A 23,622-nucleotide genomic window follows, 5' to 3' on the forward strand; every position below is an offset into this window, starting at 1 on the left:
CTGGGAACATGGGTGGAGTAGAAACCATCTGACAACTATAGCGCAAGGTATGTTTACCTCTGGACAGAAGTGTAGACTGGCTAACATAAAGAAACATTTAGCTTGCTGGAATCCTACCTGGAGTACATTTATCGGATGTCATTTGACCCGGAATGTATTGACGGACATTCTCAATAGCGGGGAGTGGGAAAATCCACACGAAATCGAAGAACCTGAAGAACCGTTTAGTCTGCTGCCTAGGATCCAGGGTGTGCTTATCAAGAAGAAGGCTTGATTTCACCCTTAGAGAAAAGCCATTCATTCTATATGACGCATTACAATTCTTGCTTATTTCTCTTTTCTCTTCCCGCATCCCACTCGGCATTACCTAGGAGTGCAAAACATATATTATGCTATCGCCGAGTGAATATCTCGCTAGACATAGATGAGTTGCCGCTGCAATAGAGCAATTATCGTAATGGCATTTGTTAAATAATACATCTAAAAGGCTATTTGCAAAATAGTTGCGATCTCAACCATTGGTCCAACACGAAAGCCCATCATCAAGCACGTAACTTCATATCTCGTTTATCAATGTGTTGATCCCTATCTTGGTGTCAGACACTGTTCCATTCATCCTTTGCATGATGACGATGTATGCTTGTCCAGTTCGTAGGCCACAGAGCTGAATTATACCCTTCGGCGTTAGGTAGTTCCAAGGAACGTGGACGAAGTAAGAGAAGCGAATGAGGCATTTTTGCTCGGACCGCCCAATGAGGCGATAATAAACAAAATCGCAGCTGTAGGAAGAAGAAAGGATGAGGAGGAGAAGTGATTTATATACCTACGGAGTATGTACGTACAATACCTCCCGAGGTCTTTTCAGCAGTCTTTCCAGTAGCCTTTCCAATAGCCTTTCCAGGAGTCTTTCTAGTAGCCTTTCCAGTACTCTTTCTAGTAGTCTTTCTAGCAGTCTTTCTAGTAAACGAAATGATCCTAGCCCTACACCTAGTTGTAGGCTCTTTCGGATTTGTATAGCAGCATGAGGTGACAGCACCCAAATGAAGAGCTGATGCTCAGTGGAGGCTTTCCGATAAATAACTCAACAGGTCTTTATAAAGCACCAGAGAGCTGGGTTTCCTGCCCAGCTCCGTCATACATCAGCATAATTCAGATTGTATCCATATCAAAAATGAAACAAACAACATCCTCTGGTGACATCCGAGCAAGCCATTGAGTTTGTCTCACCGATGAGGAGTTCTTTTATATTTCATTGTCCTGTTCTTTCCAACAATGGGTGCCTTCCAGTTTGAGCTAAGTATCATGTGACGGTTGTCCCTTCCTCGTGTTAAAGTCAACACCAGGGCCCGTCGTTACTTTCTCTTTTATTTATTCATCCCTGGTTCTCTCTTTATCCATCCGTGGTCACAATGAAAGCCAGCCCTGTTTTGTCAGTACTGCGGGTTGAAATTAACTCAGGCCCATGCATCCCTCTCTGCCATCGCTATGATAGAAGACACAGTCGAGAATGCACTGCCTTCTGCCGGAAATGTGCAGAGACTGGTCACTCGTGGCGACACTGCCCCCTGCTTGTCCCGCACCACGAATGGGTAAAGTCACTTTACGGCATGCGCACGACTGTCGAAAATGTCAACATCATTCTCCCTGTGGCCAACCCTGGAATGGCAGTGAGTAGCACCTCCATTAACGCGGCCATTCTCTCCCAACTCGAGGTCGCCCTTGAGGGGTTCCATAAGAAGGCAGGAAGACCTGTGGACTCGCAAATCATAATGAACAATGTCAATATAACGACAAACATCCTCGCTGGCCCTCCTCCTCCAATTGCTCCGGACGCGCCGTTACTGGGCAGAGTGATGCAACCAGACACACCGTTACTGGACAGAGTGCAACGAATTCCGACAGAACCACGCCCTATCATCCCCGGCTACGGGCCCACTCCTGTTAAGACTGAGTTTGACGAACCAACCTTCATCCGCTCTGCATTCTCCCAACCTGCCCGCCAACCTGAGTTTGCCCGACCTGTATTCCCTCCGCCCATCCCCGGCCAGCCTGTGTTTGGTCAAACCCCCTTCCCACAGCCCACATTCGTACAGAATAACTCTGTCGGGATCACTCCACCCTGGCCTCGCCATGGCAGACTTTAACATGTCGAAATGCCGGAATTCTTGCCAGTGTTATGGAAGAATGAATTGAAAGGAAAGAACACAATCGCAGTGTAGGAGGATGGTACATCGGTGTATTGTTTTGTGCTCTCACTACTCACCTAGCTTGAATGAATTTACTTTCCTATGATGAGTCAATTGTGTAACTTAGTAAGGAGAACCACACTGTCGCACAATCGCTTCGAAATTATCGGTTTAAAGCCGTAGTCGTCTTCTATATATACTATGTACTATCTTCCAATTCCAGAGATCATTTGAGGGGTGTTAATATTCTTCAACCTTGGGACATCACGCTATTTGCAAGTTTTTCTAATGAGTCCTACAGCGCAAATATATTCGCACATATATGGTATCTAAATTCATATTCATGAACACTTTGTTGTCCATCAATTAGGGTTGTGTCGATCACGATAACCCGATTCAGATAGCGATCGACGCCCGAACTTCGTCACCCGTACACCCTCGCAGTCCCAAATCACACAAAAAACATGTCTTCCATCTCCATCAAACCCCCAAAAGTCCATTCTACCGCTGGACACAACTGTGCCCCACCAAACGACTTCATAATCGGCACATGGCACGTAACCCACTCCACCCTCCCGCTATGGAAAAACAAGCGCAACGTCAACATCACCTACAAGCTCCTCCCCGCAGATTCAGCCGGGGTCCAAAAGCTAGATGACCTGGTCCAATATCAAGGCATTGACTCTGAGAAAATCAAATCTGTCCATGGCATCGACACCCCAACGCCAGGGAATCCCGGCGCATGGGATTGGCGTGGCAAAGGCTGGCTGATTATTGCGAGTTCGCATTGGGAGTGTCTTGGGTTCGGGGGCGATGATGAGAAGTGGATTGTCACGTACTTTGCTAAAACGATCTTCACGCCTGCTGGTATTGATATCTACTCTCGGGATAAGGAGGGGCTTTCGGAGAGTACTGTCGATCAGATACTCAATTCTCTTAGGGGGCTTGGGATCAAGGAGATGACTGATCTTGCTGATAGCGTTTTTCGGATTCCTCATAACTAGGATGGAAGTCTGGATGTTACAGTATTTCAGCGTTCCTCAGTTCTGGGGCCTCCCCTGGCTTTTCCTAATTACATCGCAGACGAATGTCTGGAGATGATGAAATGACCATCACACTCCCATAAGCGGCTTTTTGCCATGAATTTAGGAGTCTACAGTGCGATATCAAGTTTCGCATCTCAATCTTTTGAGTCCGAAGCCTCGCTGTTTGTGAGAGGCACCCTCATATATCACAATCTACATGTATCACGGCTCTAACGCGGCGTCGGAATAGCGATTCAATGTCTGGAGCCTCTAATGTGAGAATGGGGAATGGGACTCAGACTTTCACCAGGCATTTGAGTTGGGCGTTATTTTTTGTCGGGTTATATCACTATCCCAGAAAGCATGAACACATTCCCACGAAGTATGAGTCTGTGTGGTAAAACACACAAGGCATGGTTAAATATTATTGACATCGAGATCTCTATCTACACAGTCATCAACATGCTAGCATTCTTATACCAAGTCAGCAGCGGATTCTCCCCGTTCCGCGTCTCAGTATCCTCAATGTAAGCCCAACGGTTCACAAACTCTTCATGGCTCGTGACCTGCGTCAGCTTCCCCGTAACAGCACGATACATATCCTCGACGACATTGAAGTCCGTCGGGAAGAAGATATCGAAGTAGCCTTGGTGGACCTGTAAACAATTAGCTGGATTCAAGATCCATCGTAGAAAGTATCCACATACAAAAGGAGTCGACACTGGCACAGTCTGCCGCTGATACCGAGTCTGCACGACCGGCGCGTTGATCCCGGGCACGGCATCTGGCAAGGAACTGAAGTCACTAGAGACGAGACGGTGGGCTGGGAAGTATTGATTCAGAACATCAAAGAACTGCATCAGTCGAGTAGGGATGTACTCCGGCAGGGTGTATTCCTTCTGGAAGGGGGCGGCGGAGCGGAGGCCGCGGAGAAGTGGTGGGCCCAGTGGACTCGGGAAAGGACGACGGGCCGCAGCTTGGCGCACGCGCAAAAAGCGAGCTGCGACTGGGTCTAGCTGGTTGTTGTAATACTCGTGGAACTCGCCGTCAGCATCGATCAGCACACCGCCCTGCTGTGGCATTTCGGTGCCTTGCTGGTAGCGGATGGTGTCGTGAGCGAAGTTATCGAAAACCTCCAGAGCAAGGAAGAAACACGGGGAATGAACGTATGTGTCCCAGTCAAAGATAGACCGATTTACAATCTCGACGTGGTCCCGGTGTCCCTTGGCAGTGAGCTTGTCGGTCAAATTCTTGTACTGGAGATCTGCTAGCGCGGGCGAGATCTCAATGATCTTGAACTTGGTACGCTGGTACACCTCGTAATCGGTATCACGGATGAAATCGAGAATGTTCAACATCATTGTGCCGTTTCCTGCGCCCATTTCATAGATGATCAGGTCGTGGTACGGGTATAGGGTCAGCTTGTAGTTTGACACCAAATACCGCGCAATCGTCTCGCCATAGTATGGTCGGAAAAGCTCTGTTGGTGTATGCCACAATTGCCGCGCGATATCTGGGTTAGTCGCGTCAAGCTTGTCTTCGAACTCTGTGTACCGTTCACCAAGGAGTTTGTGGAAGGCGGGCCCGTCTTCGATGTTGTTGAAGTCGAATGGCTCTCCGGGGCTGAAAATGGTCGCGTGTTTGGAGAAGTATCCGTAATGTGGGTTGTAGAGGCTGTCTAAAATCGCATTGTCAGAAGTAGTCTCTCTTCACTTAGCCGCCGAACTCACCGTCGATGAACTCGCGTGTCAGCATCTTGACCTGTCGCGGCCGTTCGCGGCGGTTGCGTAGCTCTTTCGCTGTCACCGTCGGATACTTCTTGTACTCCTCATCAATGTTTTTAGGGTAGTCCCCTCGTTTCGTCCACAGCTGGATATCATCGTGCGGTTTGCGCTTCACGTTGACAGGTGTGCGCCGCGTGAGAAATGATCGGGACTGTGGTCGAGCAAGTATGGGAGGTGACCGCCTTAATGATCGACATGCTGGATGGCGGAAGAGCTGTCGGAACAGCTGGGTAAGGACTGGTGAGTCCATTGTGATTGCAGAGCTAAGCTCAAGGTTGTCCCGGGGAAGAAGAACGATGTTTCCGGATAGCCGTTGTGGCCTCAGGCAGAAAATCGTGCCTTAGGCAAATATTCAATTGTCATCAACCTCAATTTCTTCGTCATTGGGGAAATTACAAGGATCTTGAAGCCAAACGCAATTTAAATACCAAGAAAAGCCTTTGGATTAGCTTCCAATCTTCCTTTTCATCGACGAAATACAAGCTGACCCCTATCTTCCACCAACAAGCCTGATGGTCCGAGCTTCACGTTTCCCGTCTATGCGCATAACCCCAAACTCCAAGGCATAAAACGGCATTAGAAGATGCCAGATCATTCAACGGCGTATATAGGTACAGCCTTCGTGGCAGGTGTCTGTCTGGCACTCGCATATCAAGAAATTTCCCGTCCCAAACACGAGGATAATGTGACAGAACCAATATCGCCAACAAATGGGCTAATCGCCCGAGCTGGCCCGCCCGCTATTGTGGAAGGCATTGAAGGCTGCATTGGAAACACCCCTCTATTCCGAATCAAGTCACTATCAGACGAGACGGGATGCGAGATCCTGGGCAAAGCAGAGGCACGTAGCCTTGGTACTTCGTATAGCACTTGAAAAACAAGCTAACAATGCCTGCAGTTTTTGAATGGCGCAGGCCAGAGTTCAAAAGACCGAGTTGCACTAAGCATGATTGAGATAGTATGACTGACAAAAAAAAACACCCTACAATACCAACACTAACACCCAACCAGGCCGAAGAACAAGGGATCCTAACACCTTATTCAGGCGACACAATCTACGAAGGAACGTCGGGATCAACCGGCATTTCACTAGCAACACTAGCCCGTGCAAAGGGCTACCTAGCACACATGTAGGCATACGCCACCTCCGACTTTCCCACCCAATAACAAAACCCACTAATGCACAAGCCCAGCTGCCTGCCCTCGGACCAGGCAATTGAAAAATCCAACCTGCTTCTAAAACTCGGGGCAATCGTGGACCGAGTTCCGCCAGCTCCCATAGTGGAGAAAGACAACTTCGTCAATCGCGCACGAGCACTGGCAAAGACGCACACGGCCTCATCGGGTATTACCTCGTCCGCGGAAGACCAGTCCGATCTCCCCGCGGCAAACGAGCGCATGACCCGTGGCCGTGGCTTTTTCGCCGACCAATTCGAGAACGAGGCTAACTGGCGCGCCCACTACGAAGGGACCGGTCCAGAGCTGTACGCCCAATGTGGGGGCCGCATTGATGCGTTTGTAGCGGGCGCTGGCACGGGCGGGACTATTTCTGGGGTGGCGAGGTTCTTGAAGCCCTTGCTGCCTAGACTTACGGTTGTCTTGGCCGATCCGCAGGGGAGTGGGCTTTTTAATCGAGTGGTCTACGGTGTTATGTTTGATGTCAAGGAGAGGGAGGGGACGCGGCGACGTCGTCAGGTTGATACTATTGTTGAGGGAATTGGTATTAACCGTGTTACGGCGAATTTCGAGGCTGGGAAGGAGATGATTGATGATGCGGTGCGTGTTACTGATGCCCAGGCTTTGGCTATGGCTAGGTGGCTTGTGGAGAAAGATGGGATCTTTGTCGGGAGTAGCAGTGCAGTGAACTGTGAGTCTATTCACTCTAAGACATGTGCTTTACTAATGCATTCTAGGTATCGCCGCCGTCAAGACAGCAAGGAAGCTTGGTCCTGGTCATCGGATTGTTACAGTCCTTTCGGACTCCGGCTCACGACATCTGTCTCGATTCTGGGCTAAGGCAGGTGATGTTGGTGGGGCCGTTGATACTAAGCTTGAGGATGTTATGAATGCACGGGACGAAGACTTTCAATAAATAAATTAATTGAATGTGATACGGTAGTCATGGTTATGGATATGGATGTAGATTCATCGATCGTCGATCACTGGTCCATATTAGTATATGGTTGCACACATGATTATGAGTTTATAAAAATGCCTAAGAAACCGTTGGGAGTAGACACCTTACTGTCGGTTGTCTTGGTAGCTTCTTGGATGCCGAACTGCTCGGCTTCTTTCTGAGCGTCTTCGGACGCAGGATTGCTATCTCCCTCGTCTTTTGTATCCTCCAAATCTGCGTCAGAGTCTGGTTCATCCTTGATCTCCGTGTCCACCGTACTATCACTCTCAGTTTCCGACTCCTCTTCCGGACCTGCCTCTTCCTCAATGCTCCCGATCGTTGCAGATGTAAATCCCTCACCAACAAAAGCCCGCAGCAGCTCAAACTCAACCTCATGTCTCGATCGGCCCTTGAACCGACCTTGTATCTGACCCCAGGTAAGATCTGATTGGGTGCTCAGTCGGGACAGATCTACCAGTTCCGGCTGCGTCCAAGCGGCGGAAAGTGGGGGCGGATTTGCTAGTCGGCGGGTCCAGTGGTTGTAGAACCAATGCCAAACTGTCTGGTACTCGCGACCTGGCAACATGTGCATCACATCACTAGCCTTCTTTTCTTGCTTGTGCATCATGCAGACGATCAACTTTGCTTCATCGGGTGTTACGGGCCTTCTTTTGCTTGGGGTGTTTTCCATGGGCGATGACAGGGCCTGGGTGATGGCCGTGGGCTTGGGGGTGAAATTGGCTTGTACCATATGATCAAATGGCTCTTCGGTTTTGTGTTCTGACCCAGCTGCTTCATTTTCTTGCTCACTTGGCCCGTGGGTTTCTTGTGGTTGTTTTTGTTCTTCGGGCACTCTATCGTCTTGGTGGCTCGGTTCGTAGCTTCTCTCTTCGGGGTATACTTCAGGCACTTCGTCTATCTGATTGGTTGAATCATGACCCCCTTCTTCAAGTTGTGCATCAGGTATTTCATCGGGTTGATCTTCCGTTTCACACACCACTTCTTGGTTATAGTCTTGGTCGTCGACTGTTTCGTCGACTGGATCATTAGCTGAATCATCAGCTATACCCCCAAGTCCGATGAAAGCAGATGGCCGCTTCGAAGGGGTAGATGGTCCATCATTCTCCTTCGTCGGAATGCGTCGCTTCCCGCGGATAATTTTAATTTTCGACGGTGACGGCGATGGGTCATAGTCCTGCAAGGGGTCATCCGACTCATTTCCATCTGGAACTGCGGCAAAAGACCAGTCACGCGTCACAGGGCTGGAATGGCATTTGCGTTTCGCAGCTGGGCGACGCTTACTCGGCGTAGCCTTAGGTTTTGTTTCAGAGCGTGGTTTTCGCGGTCTACGCAGCGCCCAGACGGAGCCGCTCCCTGGCGGGGACGAAGACCTGACCGGTGGAGTGAAGCTCACATTTGACTTTCTGGTCTCAGTTTTTGGTGTTGAAAAGGATGGTGGCAAGTCCGGGATTGCCCAGAGTGGATCTTGTGGTTTGGAAGCTGGGATAGGGTTGGTTGGAAGAGAGACATGCTCCTCCTTTGTCGTAGGACTGAGTCCTGTAGTTCCAGATGCTTTAAAAGTAAACACGAAATCCAAAGATGTATCCATGTCTGTCTGTAGCTGTTTCGATGGGGACTCTTCGCGTGGAGGATCTGGAGAACGACCACTAGGAGAGGACGCCATAGAAAAGAACTCATCTTCATCTCCCTTCGTGTTGTCATCGTCTGCATCGTCCTGCCTCTCCATCTCAGCTTGGGAGAGCCATGATCGCGGCTCACCACCATCGTGCTCACCCCGCATTCCCAGGAGATGTCCATTGTCTACCACTATGTCCCCGGTCTGCAGGTCAATCTCATCACCAACGCCCGTGAAATCCTGGCTATATTTCGCGAAAATTCCTTCGAAGAGAGACTTCAGTCGGGAGTCATTCTTTGCGCGTGCGGCGGGAAGATCAAATTCTTCAGGAACCTCTTCGTCGTCGGGGGTATATGATAGACAAGGTCTCTTCGCTGGTCGTTCAATATTTTCCTGCATGGAGTGGTCCATGCTGCCGTCCGGGTCGTTCATGACGGATAAGAATCGATAGGCGCGACGCGAGCCTTAGAAGTGATTGAACGTCGAGCGTGTAGTAAAGGAACACATAATTAAATCTAGCAACCTATTTCCGATTGAAAATGTGATATGCGTAGACGCAGGCGCGAGCAAATATGCGGCAAAGGGCAAAACAAACTAAAATGACGTTCGCCCGAAGCTCCCATGGAGCTCCCCGACTTCCACTCCCCACTCCCGTCATGAATTAGAACCACCATGTATTGCCAGAAGTGTCGCACGCCGTTGAAACTGGATGGCTCAATAGAGTCACTAAACCCAGCTGCCTTTGACTTGTTATCCAGTAAGTTTAAAAACGATCATTCTAGTTCGCGCTAATCAAGGTCTAGACTCTACAGGGAAGACGCTGTCGGATGGAGCTGTTTCCTCTCGAGCGTCATATCCACCCGAACATCGCGACAAGTATGACCAGTCCTCTAGACATGCTACGCAGCCGGTTTACAGACGGTCTATCCCTGCCCCGCGTGCAGGCCAGCCCAACCCTCCGACCATACCCCGAGCCGAGAGCGGCAATATGTCATTTGTGATGCTGACGGAGTCTCAAGTCACGCCGCCACCAGCCAGTGAGAGTGCCCGAAGCAAGCGAAATACACAAGCCCAACGTGGCCAGGAGGATGGGTCATTTGTTGATCAAGTGGAGAAGACAACACGACTGTTTGAGATCGTCTCGGCGCGCTCCGATATCGATCATCCGATTTGCGTGGAGTGCACCGAGCTACTTGTCGAAGGATTGCAGAAACGCTTGGCTGGATCTACGAAGGAGCGAGATGCATATATCTCGTTTCTTAGGAACCTAAATGGGTCAATCCCGACCGGAGAGGAGCTGCAGGCAGCCCAGAAATCGTTGGATGACAGCCTTCAAGCGGAGCGGGCTGCATTCGCAGAGCTGCAGGAGTTCGAGAAAGAAAAAGCTGCTCTAGATGCGGAAATTTCCAGCTTAGAAATTGAGTCTCGACATCTAGACGCGGACGAGGAGAGCTTTTGGCGGTCTCGCAATGCTTTTGCCTTGACGCTAACCGAGTTTCAAAACGAACGGGATGCGCTCAATATGCGTTATGATCATGACTCGCAACAGCTTGAGAGACTACAACGAACAAATGTCTACAATGACGCGTTCTGCATTGGTCACGATGGATATTTCGGTACAATCAATGGACTACGACTGGGTCGGCTGGCCAATCCTTCGGTTGACTGGCCTGAAATAAATGCGGCATGGGGACAGACAGCGCTACTTCTGGCTACAATGGCTGACAAACTGGGATTCCAATTCCAAGGGTATCGTCTCAGGCCGCTGGGATCTAACTCACGAATTGACAAGCTTGAATATCCTACGCAGCCATCCGGTCAGCCTGTGGAGGGCGCTACACCTAAAGTTATCGAACTAGACCTATTTTCATCCGGGGATCAACTGCTCAATTTGAATTGGCTTCACCGTCGCTTTGACTCCGGGATGGTGGCGTTTCTTGAATGTCTCCGGCAGCTGGGCAAGTTTGTTGAAAGGACCCCGGCGCCCGTTATTTCCCCCCGCCGCGGCCAGACCGGCGCCACCGCACCGGGGTTGAAATTACCCTATGAGATCAAGCGAGATCGTATTGGCGATTCTAGTATCAAGTTGGGCTTCAACCAGAATGATGAGACATGGACACGAGCCTGCAAGTACACGCTCACCTGCTGCAAGTTTCTCCTTGCGCATGCCAGCAATCTGGCCAGCACGGGGTCGAATTCAGCTGCGGTTGCGGCTGCGGCCGTAGCAGCCGCGGATCAAGCCCGACAGACAACGATTCTGAATAATAAATGAAACCGCAGCAAAGACTGGGATTCTTATTTAAAAAAAAAAGAAAGAAAGAAAAAGCAAAAAGTTGAGGCTGTACAGGATTCAAATGCCTGTCAAAAAAATCGCGCAGGATGGAAAGCGACCTGCACAGCGCATCACTTGTACTTTTGATAAGCCTGCATGTAGATTATAGGGGGATGGCCATGACGTGCTAGACGTTTCGAGCCCGAGTCCCCTTGATCTCATTGGCTTATCACAATCCTCCTAGATTGACGAGGGGTCCAACCAATCCCCTGACATATGTCGGCTGAGTGCAGGACTGGCGCGTGGGCTGAGAACAGACAGTTTTTACACCTGATTCATAAAGAGAAAGATGTGATATGCGTCCAGTCCAGTCTGCGCGCTACATCCTAGTACCTGCATACGATCCGAGCCGGTGAACGATGGTCTGTGGACCTATGGGGATGTCGGCGGCAGATATCTCCGTTTCGAAGCGGCTGAGCTCCACGCGGGATGGCCGTTGTGTTCCCTCCACTTCGGTTTTCTTTTTTATATATATATATATTGGAAAGAGGAAAAGGTACACCCCGCAATTTGAGTAGAGCTTTTATAACATAAGGAGAGAGAAGTATTTTTTATGTTTTTTATTTTTGCTTTTTCAAATGCTTGGAACTGTTCAACCCCCTTATGTACTTTTCGGATATAAAAGATACCATCCCTATCGGGGACCAGGATTCTTGCTCCCCGAAAGACAAAATAGGTGTAAATCATTAATATTAAACTAGTATACATACCTCGGTACCCAGCTCTTAAGAGTTCTAGCCCTTGAAATATGGACTATAGCTGCAGACGGGGAATACCGTTGTATATAAGAGTAGGATATTTATAAAGATAATAAGAGGGTAGAGTGTATATCTCCTTACATCGTCAATACGAGGTCGGATCGCTAGGAAGACCCGTAACAGTAGCACGGACCTTGCATCGTACGTTTTTTCAAGACTTTGTCATGTCAAAGCGTAACGGGTTTAACGGTCCTCCTTGCTTTGACTGTTGAGATCTAGCACGAGGCAGGTGTCATATAGATCTATTATATATCTTTGAATATAATATATTATATGTTATGAAATATAAAAAAAAAACAATACGTGGCTTATACTGATCCAGAGAGCTGGGATTTTAAAGGATTTTTTTAGCGGAGGCAAACAAAGAGCTGTCAAGGAAGATTCGGGCCGCTCCCGGTTTTATTTGATCTGCAGGATATTGATATAGTTATCTGTATACACATTGAGTATACACTATTGGAATAATGTGCTATGGAATATACAACATACTGTATACTACGGAGCTTATACTGTATGCTGTTAATACTAATAAAAAAAAGAGGCAACGGAAAATGCATCCAAAGGCCAATGCGTAAAAGAACAAAAGTACCTCCAAAAAGCAATAAATTCGAAAATAAAAAAAATACAAAAAAAGATCCAACGGAGATATTCTCCTCTACACGTCGATCCGTGACAAGTTGCTTATGGACCCCTCTTTAGTTTCATTCGTCCGGGGAAGCAGGGGGTTGTCTCTCCGCGTGCACGTCGCCGAGAAAAGAAGAGATTCGCTTGGCCCCCATCTCTTGCCTCTTTTTGATTTTTTTATGGATTATTTTCTTTTGATTTTTATATTATTTATCGTTTGGACTTATTAATTCTTGCTTTTTACTTTTTTACTTATGATTTGCATTCCTTTTTTATAATCATAACTCAATCATGGAATATTCAACTCCTCAACCCAATGTCTTTCGACCCCGCCGATCGGATGATTGGCATGAATATCGAGAAATCATCGAACAACTGTATCGAAATGATCAGTTGAAACTACGAGATGTCAAACGTATCATGGAAAGGGATTATAAGTTCTTTGCATCGTACTACTATCCTACTTCTTCCATTCTATATAGCCCTCTAACTCAACCAGAGAAAAACAATACAAAGACCGTCTGGCGGCATGGCATGTTCGAAAGAACATCAAAGCAAAAGAAGTCCATCTGATGCTACGAAAGCAACAGAAGCGCGCCGCTCAAGGAAAACAAACAGCCTTTCGCGTAAATGGACAAAACGTTGACCCAAAACGCATTGCCCGTTTCGTTCGTCGTTATGGAACATCATGGGATACCAATCGAGGCAAAGAACCAGAAACAGAGCCTCAAAGCCCTGAGCCTCGTAAGTTATCAGATAGAACTACTGACTATCAAACTCCCTAAACCCATCCCTAACAACTATAGAAACACCATCCGACATGACCTGCTACACACCGGAACCAACAGACGAACACAGCGTCACAACCCCCATCTCACCACTCCCAGACATGCAATCACCAACCCGAGAAATGCCACCCTACCCACTCGGCTCATACGGTAAATCCACGGCCGTTCCGGTGAGTGTGCCTATAAATGATATTGATGGAAGATATTTCCTAGACCCCAACCACCTCGAAAACCTCCCCGATCTGGAACTGGACGAAACACCCGCTATGTCCATGTCTATGCATTCCCAGCGCCATATCCAGTCCTATCATCAGTCAATAGGAAATCATCTCTCCCATCCACACCATCCGCACCCGGTACACAGTCATGCCCATGTGCCGGTGCCAGTGCAGAGTGTACAGGGTGTACACAGTTCCCATGCGCCTTCTCACACCCATGCTCACCCTGGACCCGCGCCGAGGGATCTGGAGGATGCACCGGGTGAAGAAGATACTCATCCGCCGGATTGGAATACCGTGGAGTCGTTCCAGACTAGATTGCAGGATTTGGATTATACGCTTACGCAGTCGATGTCGAAGTGGGCTAGAGATCAGGATCCTAATCAGGAGATTCCTCATCATGAGGGATTGGGGATGTGATTTGTTTTTTATTTTCTTTCTTTCTCTTTTTATCTTCTCATCTTTCTGCTTGCTTCTATTCATGTTTTGATTTCCCCTGGTTTCCCTATTTCCCTGATTTCCAGCTTTCCCTATTTCCCTATTCCCTATTTCCTATTTCCTATTTCCTCCCCATAGCGTTCAGCCCTCGTTTTATGTATATCTTTACATTCACCACCTTCCAAGCCCATCATAGCAAGGGCGTTCGGCTTCTAGATTGGCGATCTATGGCATTGAATTTCTGTATATCTCTGCTTTCTGGGTAGCACGGCCACGTCTCCGCTCGACCGATATCACTATGTCTCACGGACACGACATCAAGCTACGGTACAACCCTCATATCTTCAACCCCTGTTACCCGACCAATTCATACCCAAAACCGTACCATCCCACGTCCCCGTCGCCGGGATTCCCATGTATACATTGCAATAAGCACGTGCGTCGTAACTACTACTCTACATCGTATACCTATCTATCAAGGTACATGGAAGTAGGTGACACAAGGGGAATCGAAATGAAATACTTGAAATGAAAACACACCATTCAACCGTTTAGCAGATTATACTCCGCGGTAAACTTAGAAAGTACAGTGCATAAGATTAGGGTAGGTACATGAGTGTGCCACCAGGCAGCCTGGCTCCTTACGTGCTCATGCTATACTTGCATTTACATTTATATTTATATTTAACAAGATTATACATTATACCCGTATACTCCGTACTATAGAATAAACATAATTATAAACATACTCGTGGCGAAAACAAAACCATCAGTCAAAACGCCCAACAGCCAAGTTCGCCTCCTAAACACAAAAGCAAAAGTCGGCGAGTCCGGGCCAATCTGCAGGGAGCCGGAAGTAGGCGTTGCCAGACTCGAACTTAGGGACGTGCGTGAGCAGGGGGGATCGTTTAAGCGAGATGACGTGCGCGGGTATGTGCATGGGATTTTTACTCCTTACTCTGTATTTACGCTTTGCGTGTTGAAGATATACAAATTATGTTATAGAGTATATGTGTTAACGGAATACTCAAAGTGATGTTCGATGTGTCGAGTATCAGTGGGGAGTCGGGAGCGGGACGGGTAGCCCACTGTGGGGAGTATTGAAAGTACTTTGATAGGGGGTACTTTTGAAAGGCATTGCACTAAGTACTAAATACATAAATTGGGGTGTCGCTAAAATGAGATCCGAAGAAAGTTGAAATGAAAAGAGAAAGAGAGATACCCGGGTGATACTGGGGTTGAGATCACGAGGGGATACAGCTGGGATGGCTAGGCTGCTGCCTGTATAGCTGAAGGTCGTAAGGAGGATCGAAAGATCCAAGACACGCTCGGGGGATATATAAGGATGAGCAAGCTCAATGGGAGCTTTTGGTCGGATAACGTCACAGAAAACCATAGCCTGCTCCAGTCTAACAAAGACAAAGACAAAAGGAGAACTAGCATCGGCAAAGTCTATATGCCGTATGCACTCATTGCTCATGAGTAGAATGTGCTCTTCTGGAAGCTTTCAGGCGAAATATCGCCAATCTTGCTGTTAAGCTCAGGCTTGCCTAGAGATGACAAGCTCTGTGTGCGACCTTCGGCTGCCGGGTCGCCCTTCATTGTAGTGGTGCGAGTAGCAGGCTCGCTGCCTGCTGTGATAGCCTGCTGATTGGGCCGGCGCTGGATAGTCTCCAGGTACGGACCGGGGAGATATCCGACGCGGCCGTCGCGGGCACGGCAGCGCCACCACTCGGAGGCATTGCCCATAGGATCAGACTTGCTGAGGACGGCGACGATGTCACCCTTTTTCACGGCCAGGTCGATGCCGTTGCTCTCCTGGGTCTCGGGTGTGTAGTCGTATAGAAGACGGCAGAAGTCCAGCTTGGCCGGGTCGAGCGCTGCTGAGCCTGGCTCGCCGTTGGGGCCGATGAGTTGCATGCGGCGCTTCGCCTCTTCCTCCTGTGATCGGGCCATGGTCCTGATGAGCTTGCCCATCAGGTAGGGTAGGCCGAAGAGGGCAATCAGGAACATGAAGAAGGGTTTCTTGGATGGCTTGGCGGGAGCTGGTGAGCCATCGGGGAGTGTGGTTGCGGCACGGCCGCCCATGAAAGCTGCAAAAGCAGCGGGAGTCAAGGAAGTGGCATCAGCTGGCGGAGGACGTCCTGTGATCTTAGCGATCAATGTGCGGAACCATCGAATGAGGGTGAAAATGCCCAAGGCTGAGCCGAGGGTGTTGCGCAGGTTTCCAAATTGTTCTGCGACCGAGACCATTGCTATAAAAGTGAGTCAGCGAGTGTCCGTATATTTTTTGTGGGTCAAAACCAACCAAAGAATGAACTGTGGGTAGCCATGTATGTGCTCTCGAGCATTTGAGCAAAGCCTCCAAATGCCCCAACGATACTCTCAATCATGTGGAAAGTGGCCTGGGTGCTTTGCCCAAACGAGTTCGTCAAGCTGTTCGGATCATTAGGATCTTGTCCCGGCATGCCGCCGTACATTCCTCCCATGCCTCCCATGCCCATGCCGCCCATCATTCCACCTCCGTAGCCTCCATAACCGCCGCCGTACATGGAGCCCATACCGCCCATGGTGCCGAAGCGGGAGTAGGGTGATCCCATCGCACCCATTCCACCCATTCCACCGTAGGTAGATCCATACGCGCCTGTTCCAAGGCGCGAGGCTCCATATGGTGAGTAGTTGGAGGCGGTGTTGTTGACTACAGAGTTGAGAGTGCTAGGACGGGAGGGGAGGTCGGGGGCGGTGGATGTTGAGACTGCGGGGTTGGTTGTAGAAGTCATCGCGGTCGAGGCAGCAGGGCTACTGGCGATAGGTGCTGTCGATAACGCGTTTCCTACAGAGAAGAAGAGAGTTAGATGACATTCAGGGTTGCGTTGCGCTGTTGGATATCGGCAATCGAAGACACTCACCAGCTGCTCTCTCCCACGGTTTTGGTGGCGAAGGCGTCGCCATGGAGTTAGATATTAATGGAATCGCATCTAGATACGTTATATTGAGATAGATTCGTGAGGCCGAAGAGGGTCAGAGGGATGAAAGAGGGAAGAAAAGGACGCATGTGGCCGGGAGTGGAGATGCCGAGGTCGGGGTTTGCCGAGCAAATACGGGGTACTCTTGCCTAGGTAATAAGTCTAGGACTAGTTATCTGAGATCTAGTCTTAATATTTGATTATCACATTCTATCTTCTCCTATTCAACCTGTTCGACCTATTTGACTTGTTTGACTTGTTCGCCCTTTCGTGTTTTGATTCTGCCCTCTCCTCGAGAAATCTCTTCGGTGGCAAATGTACCTGAGGGGCGACCGAGGTAATCTACATAGTAAGATAAAGAGTAAAGTAGATCAAAGATATTTTTCTTTGAATAATTAGAATTAAAAGTGTAATAAACATGTTTTTGTATAGAGATTTTTATTCTTTCTCACTTCTTACTGGTCCCTGGATAACCCGTGACATGTATATAGACTATATACCTTCCTAGTACAACTCCCTCCATCCAGCTGGTTTCTCTCCTTCCTCTTCTCATCTCAACGAATAGCGCCCAACACCACCTAACACCCACAGACGTATGGTGGTGTTGGGCGCTTGGGGAAAATAATTCGATAATGTTGCCCAAAGACAGGATACAACATTTTGATCTTTGCAAAGGACCTACCATAGTTGTGGCATGGACATGGATTCTCGCAGTGAGTTGGATAATCCCTTTCTATCTATCCATAATACATGCAGTACTGACTAGATTTCCAGAGATGGCGATGAACACGGTCTTCAGGGCCGCTTTCAAAAAATGGCTCGAACTTACTTCCCATGTCCCAGTCGAGATGGTATCTTTGGGATACGCGATACGCGATCAGATCTGCCACAGAGATCCCAACGAAGACGCATTGTGAAGATGTGGTAGAATTGCGGGGATTGCTAGAAGGATGAGACTATCGCCAATCCCGGATTCATCTCGTTTCCTCGCCAAGCCACCATACATGGAATCCGACAGCGTTAAATCCAGCTTCATGGGTGGTTATATCGACCAAGAAAAAGAGGAAATTGACGTGTTCCATGCTTGGATACGCACATATAACGGATATATGCTCGAACTTATGGGTGCAATGAAAGTGAGAGGTACTTCAGGGAAGGCAAAATCTCCAGGTTGCTCGTGGACACCAACACACACCGGCCTATACAAAATATCCGAGTATTACATTAGAAGTCGGGTGAGCTGACAACCGCAAGGAAGTCTAAGATGATGTGAGTCTTTGGCTAACACAAATGGAGGAAACAGTGAACGTTGTACTTCACAGTGCAAAAACGCGGTAGGATTACCGAGCGGAACATTCTCAAATTTGATACCAGGAAAAGAGTGAATATCAGAGCAATGAATCGAGATGTTTATTGAAATTCAAGTAATGTGCTTCCAACTAAATACAATGATCCAGAATATAGCTTCGAAATCCAGGCTGAACGAGATGTGCATCTCGCCATCTCACCAACAATGGACCAGGGATATGGATCTCTCTACCACTTAGTCAGACTGACCATGCGTGATATCAAGACCATTTCTGCCTCATAATGGAAACTCCTCATCTGTAGTCCAATCCCAATAATGACCGCTTTCAACAAAATTAGGTCTGTCCTGATCGATAGTACAACCCCGCAGGAAAGGCTTCTCCATGTCATTTATGAAGTTGGCCGCTTTGTAGAATTCCGCCGTCTTCTTCTTGTCCATTCCACAAATCGGTCCACACCATTTTGGAATCCTGTCGAACCCATACGGCTGGAGGATATACTCCTTCATTTCGTATGAATAGTCGGGGTTGTTGATAGTTGCACTAATATCACACACGGGGATAGTCCAGACACCCTCCATGCTTGCACCTTCGTTCCAAGCGTTACTTCCAGCAGCGAAGATATCGGCCATACGAGTGCTAAAGGCTGTCGAGTCGTAGTTGTAGCCGGCGACTTGGTAGGACTTGAGAGAGGATTTGATAGCGTCCTAGAGGGTAGAAAATGTTAGTATACGATATATTCTATACGTATCAGTTGTCACATACCACTGGAAGGATATTCTTCCAGAATGGCCCGGCGCCGCCTTCCTGCTCTAATATAGGTTCTCCGCCCATACGATCGGATCCCCAGGGTCGAGAAATCCATCCAACAGGTTTTGCCGACTCTTTCATAATATTCTTATCCTTCTGCCAGTAGTATAGGTACCATGCACGATTCTCTTCATCACAGAAAACGTTATCGTTAGCGTTGGTACCTTGGCCGACGTCCTGGCCATCACCGCAGGCGCCACCGCCCATGATAAACACACGCTGCGAACGCCATAGCGAGTTGATCATTAACGACTGTAAAATAGTGGTCATTTTATCATGTGCGTCGGTCTTCTTCAATCCCCCGTAGTTAACCCACGCTCCGCCCTGGAGATAGGAACGGATATCGATAGGTCCGGTTTCGGTTTCATGGCTATGACCGGCCATCAGCTCGTCGTTGGTAGTAATGAATGAACCTGCGACTCTCTTCACTGTCTCTGCCATAAAATGGCCGAGCTTAGCCTGTGTCACACCACTCGTATCTCTACATATAGAGGGATTAGTAATAGTAATTGTAATGTATGGATATATGTTAAATATCTCTTATCCGGGTAGAGGACAGAAAGGGGGAGTTGGTGGGGGGAAGGTTACTCACTTTGGGCCAGTAGCTAAGATGCCTGCGGACGTTCCACCGCTAAGCAAAGTTGAGAATCCTGCCGCAGCGGCAGGCGCACTAGCAGATACGAATGGCGCCATAGCAGGCGCACTTATCCCGACAGCAGCAACAGCAAACACAACAGCGATTGCATTCAGGAGCTCCTTGAAGGCCAAAGCATCCCAGTTATTCTCATCATGCCAGAAATTATACACGATCTCATCGTTATCCAGGGCTGCGACAATAGCAGCGATATTGAACGACTGGTCCAGGCCGAGGAAGAACCCGTGTAGGTTATTGATCGCCTGTAGAACATAGTACGCCTTCTCGGTGTTATTGCCTAGGCTATTAAGCTTGGGGTTACCGCAAGGCTGCACTTCGAAGTTAGCGTCACTTCCTAGGCCGTTAAGCTCGGGATTATTGCGAACCTGCACTTCACAGTTGGCGTCGTTGCCGTTGTTCTGGCACGACCAGCCAGGCTGGCCTAGTGCGTACTCGCCAAAAGCACCAGTGAATCCATCTTGGTGAGTCGTGCGTTTGTCGGCATTCACAGTCCACCATTGATTAAGCCAGTCATCGGTGTTGGCCTGGTTCCATTTCTCGGGGCTTCGGTTTTCAGTGTACTGTGAGACTGGGCCACAGGGGTCATTGTTGTCTCGGGCGAGCTTGTTGTAGTAGGATGGGCCATGGGGGACAGCGGTTGCTTGGAGGACAACAGCTGCCCATGTTCCAATGGAAAGTAGCATCGAAGGACGGAACATGTCGCTGGACACTCTAGACTGACTGCGGTTCCAACTAGGATGCGAAAGATCAGTATGACAGGGGGTTCCGGTACTTATATGTCGTTCTAATTGCCGCCATCAAGAATTAGGAAAGTGGTTTCGATATAGAGCGAGAGGATCATGCTTTCTTGGCTGTCTATATACAAAGTAGCAATGTCCAGAAGCGCACATGGTGCAGGACACGGGCAACAAATATGTACCAATCATCATGGCCCAGCCTATATCTGTCGAACATGCCGAAGATCCGACAAGTACACAAGTCAGTGACTACAAAACATCGTCGGGTCAAAAGCATGGATAGATATTCCAGTTTCTTGCCGGTTTAGGCTAATGGTGAAGACAATTGTTTTGGAGATTAAAGGGTCAAACGTATTGGATATTATTTGCTTGGCTTTGGTACCCCCGTGTTTGGACCCAGGTACTATCTTCTACTGACTCTGTCTCAGCAGAACTTGAACTCAACCCTAAGCCCGTATACGCTACCAATTCCCTATCAAACCCTGTTCTCGATATCTCGAGTATAAACCTCCTTATTTGGATATGGAATACTCTGCAATATCTCACGAGACCCACACATCATCAAGTGTACCATTCGGAGCGGGAGGTTGATTATCGCTTAGCCAGAGGGATTGTGGAGACAAATCCTTCAGATTCGATGCACAGACAATATGATATCACGACGATATCACTTCAGAATCCGCGAAATTTCAGACAGGGTAGTATAGCTAGATCCTTCGAGCGATAGTAGAAAATTCGTGTCGATTTGACGGCAAGAAACCGTATGTTTCATTTAACTGAATAAAAGAGGAAGAGGGAAGGACCGAAATGATGGGGTAACCGTCTTCGGGTAAACTGCCAATCAAAAGTTGACCGCTTATATATAATATGATATGATTGGTTACCGAAAAGGTCTTGGCTAAGCGTGGTTTGTGGCGCAGGTCACCCTAATGTGTAAACTCGGCCTAGTTTCCCTAGACACAGCTTCAGCTAATCAGACGGAGCTCCATAACTTCTGTGATAGAACCTATAAAGTCACACCGAGAATAACATGTAAAGACACCCTACAGTAAAATCGAACGTGAAAAAAGCGTGAACAAGTATATATTCACCAACTCCGAAAATCAAAAACAAATCCAGAGTCTATCAACGCCATATCATAGCGCCATATATGTACAGATACCAATGCAATGAAATACAGGGAATTCATAACTCGTCACGATTAGCATAAGCCGCAGGTTGAGTATGTGCACGCGGCTGCGGCGTCTTCAGCTTCCACATGCGTGGAGGCACCGGCAAACCGAGCCAGTAGTTGTACAATCGGATGAATTCCGACGTGCCGATTTGGAACCTGCAGGAGTCAGTCTCTGTCGAAATAGAACAAATCCAATAAACTTACAATGTATGTGGGATATCCATCCAAGACCGCCAGATATGTCCAACCATACCCCAGATCATATCCCACTCAGACTTGAAATCCTCCCAGAGGCCGTCGTCTGGGTTGGGAGGTTTGCGCTCCCAGGGGTATCGCTCTGGGGCTTCGCCTCGGCCGTAGACGTACTGGGCCTCGTCTTCATCGCCTTCGTAGTAGAAGTTATTATTTCCGTCCTTGAACACGCGTCTGTTATTGCCGAGGGCGTTGGCGTGGTGAGAGGAGGGCACGGCGCCGTGCACAGGGAACATGTGGGTGGTGCCGGTCAGCAGGGCTCGCTGCATACTGCGCGAAGCAGCGATACTGTGCGAAATGCGGCCGAGAGTATTGATGAGGGCGACCAGCTCGGTGCGGCGCAGGGGCGGGTTCTCGCCGTTCTTGGTTTCGTCGTACTCAAACAACACCTTGAGCGCGGTTCCGTACCCGTTTACCTGGAGTTTGCCCCAGAGGCGGCACTTGTCGCATCCAACACAGTCCATCAGGCGACTGACGTTGCGGAAGCGGTTGCGGAAGTCCTCTTTCAGGGTGATGGTATTGGGGTCTTGGAACATGATATTTTCGTCGAAGATTTGGGGGAGTTCGGTCAAAGTAGCTGTTAGCTTGTTGACGCGCTTCTTAGTCTCGCGGTCTTGCGCTGGGTCGCTGGTACAGAATGTGTACCCGTTCAGGTGCTTGCGGAGTTTTGCCACGGCGCGCGAGACAAGTGCGTAGTTGAAGTACATGTTCGAGATGCGCTCCGGGTGGTCGAGGAGTCGCTCCTTGAAGCATTGCACGTTGGGGTGCCACAGGCCGGTGGTTTGGTTGAGGTAATCCCAGCACAGATGTGTCGAGATGGAAGCATGCATGCCGCTCAGCAGCCGGTGAAACACCCGCTTCTCTAAGCACTCGTTGTCTAGAGGCAAGCCTTCTGTTCTCTTCGACTCCTTGTGGAGCACGTTTCGGAAATCAGAGGCCGCCTGGAGGCCGCCCAATGGGACGTTCAGCGACTGCTCGTCCAGCTCATCAGACACAGGCTTCAAGAAGCAGTTTTCGTTGTAGATCGCATTCCACACTTGGTTTGCGCCTGCTCCGGAGTATCCCGTATACCGCTCTGGGTTGTCCACCAAGCTCACATAGTCTCCCTTCCCGGCGGAACCCTCGTCCTCGGGGATACAGTAGTCTCGTTCGTCACATTCGTCGTCGTATTCCACCACACAACTCTCACCAACGTCTTCACCCAACTCTCCTTGGAGGGGGCGTTCTTTCGGACGCTCTGCTTGGATTCTGCGGGGTGGGTGATTCGCCTTGGGGCCCTCTAGTTTGCTGAGTTCTTCCGCGCGCCATGTCAAGGGAATATCCTCCTCTGAGTCAATGGTATTTACAGCACACGCGATGTTGCCACACATGCTATTTGCATCATTCCAGAAGGGGCACTCTTTGTTGAACAGGTTGAGGCGGTAGTAGGAGAAGAAATCGGTTTCTTGTGTAAGGGAGTTGAGAGTTGTGAAAATCAGGTCATTCATGCCGTTAATCTCGCCATATGAGACACACGCATCTGATACCATGGCAGAAGGTTCGAGCTGGAGCGAAATAGACTGTCAGTCATCTGTATTGAGTACCCGGTATCCTTGACAAAGACTTACAGCACACTTGGTTGGATCTAGTGAAGGATTGTGTTCGCCGGCATGACTCAAGCCAGCAAGTGCAAACACCGCTGCATAGAGCAGCCTCGCTGCAGACCGCATCTTGGCTTCCGATTGTATATGTAGATAGAACGCGCAGAGACGCGGGTTGTTGTATGTGCAAGGTGGCGCAAAGGCCAGGGATTGAACGGAAGGGTCCGTTCGGTGGG

At 48.9% G+C, this 23,622-nt stretch overlaps 10 protein-coding genes across 10 annotated transcripts; 5 read left to right on the forward strand and 5 right to left on the reverse strand.

Annotated features, from left to right (window-relative positions):
• Positions 1 to 1,607: 1,607 nt before the first annotated feature.
• On the forward strand, positions 1,608 to 2,144 carry PGRI_084600 (uncharacterized protein; the record flags this gene model as incomplete). The annotated part of the gene is made up of 1 exon (XM_040796174.1): positions 1,608 to 2,144. The coding sequence occupies one exon, from the start codon at positions 1,608 to 1,610 to the stop codon at positions 2,142 to 2,144; it is 537 nt and encodes a 178-aa protein (XP_040650712.1).
• Positions 2,145 to 2,650: 506 nt separating this feature from the next.
• Positions 2,651 to 3,190, forward strand: PGRI_084610 (uncharacterized protein; the record flags this gene model as incomplete). The annotated part of the gene is made up of 1 exon (XM_040796175.1): positions 2,651 to 3,190. One exon carries the CDS (start codon positions 2,651 to 2,653, stop codon positions 3,188 to 3,190), a length of 540 nt encoding a protein of 179 aa, XP_040650713.1.
• Positions 3,191 to 3,657: 467 nt separating this feature from the next.
• Positions 3,658 to 5,245, reverse strand: PGRI_084620 (class I SAM-dependent methyltransferase; the record flags this gene model as incomplete). The annotated part of the gene is made up of 3 exons (XM_040796176.1): positions 3,658 to 3,867; positions 3,919 to 4,889; positions 4,942 to 5,245. The coding sequence occupies 3 exons, from the start codon at positions 5,243 to 5,245 to the stop codon at positions 3,658 to 3,660; spliced, it is 1,485 nt and encodes a 494-aa protein (XP_040650714.1).
• Positions 5,246 to 5,578: 333 nt separating this feature from the next.
• Positions 5,579 to 7,087, forward strand: PGRI_084630 (putative cysteine synthase; the record flags this gene model as incomplete). The annotated part of the gene is made up of 5 exons (XM_040796177.1): positions 5,579 to 5,849; positions 5,910 to 5,953; positions 6,007 to 6,125; positions 6,189 to 6,862; positions 6,909 to 7,087. The coding sequence occupies 5 exons, from the start codon at positions 5,579 to 5,581 to the stop codon at positions 7,085 to 7,087; spliced, it is 1,287 nt and encodes a 428-aa protein (XP_040650715.1).
• Positions 7,088 to 7,190: 103 nt separating this feature from the next.
• On the reverse strand, positions 7,191 to 9,179 carry PGRI_084640 (Myb-like DNA-binding domain protein; the record flags this gene model as incomplete). Its single annotated transcript, XM_040796178.1, has 1 exon — positions 7,191 to 9,179. The coding sequence occupies one exon, from the start codon at positions 9,177 to 9,179 to the stop codon at positions 7,191 to 7,193; it is 1,989 nt and encodes a 662-aa protein (XP_040650716.1).
• A 240-nt stretch (positions 9,180 to 9,419) lies between these two features.
• PGRI_084650 (beclin 1) lies at positions 9,420 to 11,019 on the forward strand (the record flags this gene model as incomplete). The annotated part of the gene is made up of 2 exons (XM_040796179.1): positions 9,420 to 9,504; positions 9,551 to 11,019. 2 exons carry the CDS (start codon positions 9,420 to 9,422, stop codon positions 11,017 to 11,019), a joined length of 1,554 nt encoding a protein of 517 aa, XP_040650717.1.
• Positions 11,020 to 13,033: 2,014 nt separating this feature from the next.
• On the forward strand, positions 13,034 to 13,887 carry PGRI_084660 (uncharacterized protein; the record flags this gene model as incomplete). The annotated part of the gene is made up of 2 exons (XM_040796180.1): positions 13,034 to 13,205; positions 13,268 to 13,887. 2 exons carry the CDS (start codon positions 13,034 to 13,036, stop codon positions 13,885 to 13,887), a joined length of 792 nt encoding a protein of 263 aa, XP_040650718.1.
• Positions 13,888 to 15,381: 1,494 nt separating this feature from the next.
• On the reverse strand, positions 15,382 to 16,857 carry pex13 (peroxin PEX13; the record flags this gene model as incomplete). Its single annotated transcript, XM_040796181.1, has 3 exons — positions 15,382 to 16,160; positions 16,214 to 16,738; positions 16,815 to 16,857. The coding sequence occupies 3 exons, from the start codon at positions 16,855 to 16,857 to the stop codon at positions 15,382 to 15,384; spliced, it is 1,347 nt and encodes a 448-aa protein (XP_040650719.1).
• A 1,599-nt stretch (positions 16,858 to 18,456) lies between these two features.
• Positions 18,457 to 20,341, reverse strand: PGRI_084680 (uncharacterized protein; the record flags this gene model as incomplete). The annotated part of the gene is made up of 3 exons (XM_040796182.1): positions 18,457 to 18,885; positions 18,944 to 19,469; positions 19,581 to 20,341. 3 exons carry the CDS (start codon positions 20,339 to 20,341, stop codon positions 18,457 to 18,459), a joined length of 1,716 nt encoding a protein of 571 aa, XP_040650720.1.
• A 1,224-nt stretch (positions 20,342 to 21,565) lies between these two features.
• Positions 21,566 to 23,515, reverse strand: PGRI_084690 (ER oxidoreductin; the record flags this gene model as incomplete). Its single annotated transcript, XM_040796183.1, has 3 exons — positions 21,566 to 21,710; positions 21,759 to 23,350; positions 23,414 to 23,515. 3 exons carry the CDS (start codon positions 23,513 to 23,515, stop codon positions 21,566 to 21,568), a joined length of 1,839 nt encoding a protein of 612 aa, XP_040650721.1.
• Positions 23,516 to 23,622: the final 107 nt, after the last annotated feature.

The sequence above is a fragment of the Penicillium griseofulvum genome (assembly GCF_001561935.1).
Source record: "Penicillium griseofulvum strain PG3 chromosome Unknown contig_10, whole genome shotgun sequence".
Lineage (NCBI taxonomy): Eukaryota > Fungi > Ascomycota > Eurotiomycetes > Eurotiales > Aspergillaceae > Penicillium > Penicillium griseofulvum.